Source organism: Lichenostomus cassidix, chromosome 5 (assembly GCF_008360975.1).
Source record: "Lichenostomus cassidix isolate B80296 chromosome 5, HeHo_3.0, whole genome shotgun sequence".
NCBI lineage: Eukaryota > Metazoa > Chordata > Aves > Passeriformes > Meliphagidae > Lichenostomus > Lichenostomus cassidix.
Genome location: NC_139486.1, coordinates 1,771,325 through 1,778,265, shown reverse-complemented (window position 1 = coordinate 1,778,265; position 6,941 = coordinate 1,771,325). Strand labels below are relative to the sequence as shown.

General features: G+C 51.2%; 1 protein-coding gene across 1 annotated transcript; it reads right to left on the bottom strand.

Annotated features, from left to right (window-relative positions):
• Positions 1-5,261: 5,261 nt before the first annotated feature.
• On the bottom strand, positions 5,262-6,739 carry ARF6 (ARF GTPase 6). The gene has a single exon (XM_085060902.1). The coding sequence runs from the start codon at positions 6,374-6,376 to the stop codon at positions 5,849-5,851; it is 528 nt and encodes a 175-aa protein (XP_084917028.1). The 5' UTR covers positions 6,377-6,739; the 3' UTR covers positions 5,262-5,848.
• Positions 6,740-6,941: the final 202 nt, after the last annotated feature.

Below are 6,941 nucleotides of genomic sequence, written 5' to 3'. Positions count from 1 at the left end.
CTCCATCCCCAGCAGCAATGATCCAGGGAGACGCCTTCCTCTGATGGACCCTCATGGGATGAGCATTGCTGGAGCTCAGCCACAAAAAGAGCAATATTGTCTTCTCAAATAGTCCAGGATAATCCTGGGAAATTGCTTCCCTTGCTTCTGAGGTCTTCCAGCCAGCTCACTCCATGTCCCACTCTTCTGTAACTGCACAGGCTGCTTAAAGCTTTCCCCTTTCCTCCCCAAAATGTGAAATAAAAGTGCATTCCCATAAAACAGCCCAACAATCACCAGGTGCAATGCATTATTTGCTGCAGCTTTCCACAGGTTTTCATCTCTTGCAATGATGAGAGAGAAAACTTCCCCTCCACTCCATCAGAAACTTTGGGATGAAGCTGGCACCTGGTCCAGGCGGCATTGTCCCCCTTATAGTTCAGACAAGGAATCCATTCTAGGCACCAGCATAGGGATAATTTTAGGAGTTCACAGAATTAGAGAATCCCAGAATGGTTTGGGATTAAAGCTCATCCAGTTTCACCCCTTTGCATGGGCAGGGACACCTTCCACTATCCCAGGTTGCTCCAAACCCTGTCCAACCTGGCCTTGGACACTGCCAGGGATGCAGGGGCAGCCACAGCTTCTCTGAGCCACTTGTGCCAGGGCCTCAGTGCCCTCCCAGCCAAGAATTCAGGCTCTTATCTACACTGTGGCTCTCTCATTTTCTCTGTTTAGTCACTGAGGGAGTTTTCACCCACTGAAAGGCAGCTGGAGCATAGGGCTCCTGTACAATCCAAGACTCGATGGTGGCACCCCTGGGGGTTGTGCTCACCTGAAAACTCCTCAGGAAAACAAAGCATTTTAAGTGCTACCATTTTCAAGCATCACCAGTTTCCATCTCACAGGACACCCATTAAACACTGCTGAAGCATTTTTCCTAACTAAAGCTGTCCTGGAAGAGGCAACCAAAAAAACCAGGAACAGAGGAGTGAAGTGCATCCTCTGGAAGGGAAAACTTGAGGCAAAGCGAGGGCCAGAGCCTGTTAAACCACTGTGAGACTCAGCAGTGACTCACATCTTGACTTTTTTCCTCCTCCTTTCTTAAGGAGGCCAGAGATACCTGTTCTTAAGCAAGAGCAGAGCCACTTCCTGGACAACCCCCTGCACACCCCATTTCCCGCCTGTAAAACCCAACCTTCCACAGAGCTCCCAGGGCTCTGACTCACCCCTGCACCTTCCAGAGCTGACACAGGGCGAAAATTACACTGTTCTGCTCTTTGGGTGCTCCCACTTTTGAAAGGGAGATGGATTGTGGGGCTCCACCTTGGCCTGAAGCCCTGAGAGCCTTTGCTCGGACATAATTCCGAAACACGAGCGGTGCGGAGGACCTCAGAAGAGGAACTGAGTCAGTGAGCAGAGGTGACACTCATTCACCAACAGCCCCTGGGAGCTCATGGTTCCCCATGAGATGAGGGGAAAGCTTTTTTTTAGCTTCCAGAAAGCACCAAAGCCGAGGGGATTTCAGATTCCCCACGCTGAGCCCGTCAGGCTGGACAGATATTAGAAGCAAATCCAAGATAAAAAGCACTGCTGTGTGTTAAAGGCAAGTCTGAGTCAGAGCGCTCACACCAAGGCTGCTTCCACATCCACAGCGAGTTCTCTGCTCCTGGCAGTCCCTTTTTTCCCATTCCCAAACCCCAGGCAGAAGGGATATCACCTCAGGCCCACCAGGCCCTTGTGCCCAGTCCTTGTCCTGATCTCACAGCCCTCGTGCCCAGCTGTTCTGACCATGTTTTTAAAGCAAGACACATTCCTTTGGGAGGACTCACGTTAGCAGGGATAATTTCCAATTAGGAATGGTGGGCACACTTTTTCCAAGGCCTGTCCATGAGGACAAGGCCCTGTGACTGGGGCAGAGCCCTGCTGAGGGGTGACTCAGGGCCTGGGCTCACCGCGCTCCGATGGAACGCGATAAGCGCCGGCATTTTGAAATGTGACTCACTACTACAGCCACAGAGACACCAGTTCCCCCTTCTTGTCTCCCAGCTCCCAGCAGTTTAATTAAGCCAGAGTAAGTTCATTTGCACAGCCACACCCTGGACTGGCAGCCAGGCAGCCAGAACCTGAACACCCTGGATGGGGAAGGCTCTGCTGTGGCTCCACAGCCCCTGTGCTCACCTGGCTGGATAATCACAGAATCACGGAATGGTTTGGGTGGGAAGGAGCTCAAAGCCCAGCTCGTTTCATCCCCAGGGCTTCTCGGGGATTCCCAAACGCTTTGCAACAAGGAGACAACTCCAGGGCTGACACCTGCAGCTGTGGGAGCAGCCTGGGAGCCCCTGCAGTGCCCTCGGCCAGCAGAGCTGGGGCTGTGACCCTGCTGCCTGTCCCAGGGGATGGCAGCTGTCACACTATCCATATCCCCCTGCTCCCCAGCCCCCCCGCAGCCCCAGCACCTGCCCAAGTCCTTTTATCGGCTCACTGTGTCCTGCTCAGGCACCCCGGAGTCCCAGCGTCACATCTGTCACTCCACAAGCGCCCCTAGTCACTCATCGGCCCTTTTGTCCATCTCTGCATGTTCCACACCAGCCTGTGGCTGCCTTTTCCAAGGAATTCCCTCCCTGGAACACACAGCAGTGACAGTCCCTCCATGCCCTCAACCTTCCCAATTACACAGGGCTGGCACCGAGGCTGGAGAACCCTGACAGTAAACTCTGCTCAAGTGGGAATATTAAGAAGCATCATCCTTTTCCACTTATAAAAATAGTCTCTCATCTAATTCTCAAAGGAGTTCCAGCCAGGCTTCCAGTCTGGGAGATCCAGAACAGAGCCCTCTTTATGCCAGCACAACGCCCGACTCCGGCACCAGATTGCCCCTTTCTGCTTCTCTCAGAATTCAATATAAGTAACATACCAGGAGAGCTCCGCTGTATAATTGCTTTATTTTCTGCTTATTAGTTCTTTACCAACACTACAGCCATATTGAGAAACACAAAATTCCTGGGTACTTCAGTCAGGGAGATCACAGGCCACAAACTCAGTCACTTGGTCGGACACGATTTAACGCCATTCAAAACTTACTCCATAAATTCACACGAACACAAATCGATGCACTTGGAACTCCAGACTGGTTTGTTTCGTACAGAATTCCCACTTTCATCCTACTGAGAGCCACTACCTCGTGCTGAGGTCCAGCTACAGCCTAGAAAGGACATGTTGGAAGTGAAACCTGTGGGGTTTTTTGTTCGGTGGCGATGGCCGTTCATTTCTGGCGGCTCTGCCACACGTTCCAGTAACTTTTGCTCCCCCATCTCTCCCTCCCCACTCCCAAAAAAATAAAAAAAAAAGAGAGACATTAAAAAAATCCAGAAGCAAAAGCAGTTTCCTTTCACCTACAAAAACAGAATAACAGAGTTACTTCTAAGGGGATACAAAACTGTGAAGTCAACTTAATGCAAAGGCTGCCCCAGCGCTTGGGAACACAGGAAACCAACTCAGACAAAAAATGAAGGTATTGAAGTTTTCATGTTGACTGAGAATAGGTTTAAGAAAGTTCAAGAACCATTAATAGAGCTTCAAGTTTTCCAGTTTAGGCATTTTACTTTGTGCTTGGCTATTTTATTGATGCTCCAGAAGAAAACAGTAACCATATTGTTGTATTTTTAAGTTTTTATACCACCACACTGTTCATTAAGTTACAGCAACAGGAAAAAAAAATGAAAGCTAGAAAATAGAGCAATGATATTCCAACGGCAAAAAGCCTTGGATTAAAATAAACTAATGTCACTTCCTCTTCTTTAGGGCTGAGATTGAAGTTATTTCTACATTAAGCTTCTGCAGACTCTCTAATTCACTAAGTCCATCAATGCTCTATCTTCTAGCACCAAGAACCCATCCAGTCCCATTTGCAACCCACATCCAGAAAAGTCATTTTTTTGGAACCATACTCTAAGAGGACTTTGAAGTGGTCCAAAGCATTGGATTTCAGAAGTGAATTCAGGATTTTTGTCTTCCCATACATCTTTGGTAAGAGCTCCATGTACAAAGTACTCAGCATGCAGAGTCACCACTGCAGCAATGTAGTGTAATGCCCCCAATTCCATGTAAAACTTATATTCTTGAAAAAAAGAAAACAATTAAGGAAAAAAAAAAAGGAAAATAAAAGCCATTTTCTTCTGGTTTTGTAGCATACATTCCTAGAATTCCCCAATGGAGTTTTAACTCCTTGAGGAAATCTGAAGTTAATCCTTAAGGCTGAATAAGAACCAGCTGCTTTAACAGTTTGTGCACCCAGCGTTAATTAATACTTGATTGAGTTTTTATGCAAATGCTCGCTCTGGGTGGGGTTTTGGATTGGCCAGTCCCAGCTACAGGCTGTGACATGGCTAACGAGCTGCTTGCCCTTTAAGAACTAATTATGGAAGTTTACATTCAGCGTCGATTCTCTCTCTCTCTCCCCTCCCCGCTCTCATTAGTAGTTTCTCAATGGGCCTCAGACATCCAACATAGTTCCCTTCCCTACAGGACTACAGCAACAACCAGGACACTGGGAGGCTCCAGCCACTCGCAGGAGCTCAGTCCAGGCTTGGAAAACTAAAGCAAGAAGTGATTTTCTCAAAATGGCCATTCCTGATGTCAGAACCCCCGGGCTCGAGCAGAGCTGAGTGTGGAACTCACCCCTTTGCAAGGCTCCAGCATGGAAAAAGAACAATAATGATAATTTCCTTCTTTCTGTTGGAAAGAATCAGGAATTCCTTAAAGGTTTAGGTGTCTCCAGCTGCCTTGAGATGGAAGCGAGAAGCAAGTCAGTGCTGGACTTCTGCCAAAACATCTGATTTAAAGTCAAACTCATTGCAACATTTTATTGCTGCATCTGCTGGAAAGAGCCTCGGCCCAGGGACTGACACCAAGTAGTAAAAAACTGCAACTAAACCTCATTTAAGACAAAAAACTGACCAGTGCCTACCCTGGAACTACAGCATCGTTCATGCCTTGCTGGCTCTGTGGTGTGGGGAGCTGGTTTTACATCCCTCCTCATGCATGATGTATGGGTCAGAACTTCCCAGCTGACATTCCAAAGCAGTTCTTACATTTCCCGGCGCCCGACACGCACTTTGAACACGTTACAGTGGAATTCCCACTCTCTGCCACTGCAGGCAAGAATTCCCCTCATTAGCCTGAGCCGTGGAGCCAGACTGAGTCACTGTTTAGTTACAGATTAACAGAACTTAAAAAAAAAAAAAAAAAAAAAGTCCTTAATATAAAAAGACAGACTGCGGTTTGATTTTAAGCAACAATTTTCAGTTTACTAGATGAAGTCGACCTAGCAACATATCCTGCAGGAATGCAAAAAAGTAGCAATCTACAGCAAAGTGAGAGAAGAGAGAGAAAAAAAAATATATATATAATCAAAAAAGTAGACCCAGAAAGCATACACTGAAAATGGACCCCCTCCCCCAACATCCCCCAAAATAATCAAACCAGCAAAGGGCTATCGAGAGGAAAAAGGAAAAAAAAAAAAACAAAAAAAAAAGTTACTTAGCAAGTCTATAATGTGTCCTTCCCCTGTTTGCTGGAAGTCTGCCATAGCATCTAGTGCCTGTGTTCGTGTCACATTCGGAGGTTAGAGCATCCTAACGCCAAGCAGGAGGAGTTAGAACAGGAATCCAGCCAAGGGTGCAGGAGGAAAGGGTGGCAACTGGAGAAAGGTGATCATAATCCTATGGATGCTTTTTTTGTTTTTACTTTTCAGTAGAGAATCATTCTTCTGGAAAGCCACGTGGGTTATTTTTTTTTTTTTTTGTACGGGTTTTTTTTTTTTGTTTTGTTTCTTTAATTCTTTGTAGACTAAATAGTTCCTCTCCCATTAGGATTTATAATTGGACGTTAACCACGTCAGCCCTTCGTAGAGTCCATCCCCCGTCGTGGCACAGGAGGGCTGCACATACCAATTCCTATCCCTGATCCGGGTCAGGCCCAGTTTCTCCTGGATCTCGTGGGGTTTCATGGCGTCGGGCAGGTCCTGCTTGTTGGCGAAGATGAGGATGATGGCGTCCCGCATCTCCCGGTCGTTGATGATGCGGTGCAGCTCCTGCCGCGCCTCGTCGATGCGGTCGCGGTCGGCGCAGTCCACCACGAAGATGAGCCCCTGCGTGCCCGTGTAGTAGTGCCGCCACAGCGGCCGGATCTTGTCCTGGCCGCCCACGTCCCACACGTTGAACTTGACGTTCTTGTAGGTGACGGTCTCCACGTTGAAGCCCACGGTGGGGATGGTGGTCACCGACTGGCCCAGCTTCAGCTTGTACAGGATGGTGGTCTTGCCGGCCGCGTCCAGCCCCAGCATCAGGATCCGCATCTCCTTGTTCCCGAAGATCTTGGACAGCACCTTGCCCATCTCGGCGGCATCCAAGGGAGGGCGAGAGGGCGAGCGCCGGCCCGGCGGGGAAGGGCGGGCGGGGCTCAGCGCGGGCCGCGCATGGGGCGGCGGGGAGGCGGCTCCGCTGCTCCGCCGGGCCCGCGGCGGCGGCTCCGCCCGCTCCTGCCTCGGCTCCCGCCGCGGCGCCTCAGCTCATGGGTGCCGGCGCGGCGGCGGCGGGAGGCTGGGGAGGCTCGGGAGCGCCGGGGAGCGGCTGGAGCGGCGGCGATGGCCCGGGAGCGTCCCGGCCGTACCTGAGGGCCCGCGCGCCGCTCCCTCCGCCCGCGCCGCCGGAAAGGGGCCGCGCGCGCCCGCGCCCGCTTCCGCCCCGCCGCCGCCCCGCGCATGCGCCCGCGCGCCCCCGCCACGCCCCGCCGCGGCCCCGCCCTCCTTCCGCCCGCGCCTTCCCGCCCGCCCGGCGCGCCTGCGCGGCTGCCGTTAGCCCGCCCCCCGGGAGGCGGTCGGGGGCGGGACCCTGGCCGCTGATTGGCCGGGGCGGTGCGGCGCGTGCGCAGAGCGCGGAGGGGGCGGGGCCGCGGTGGGG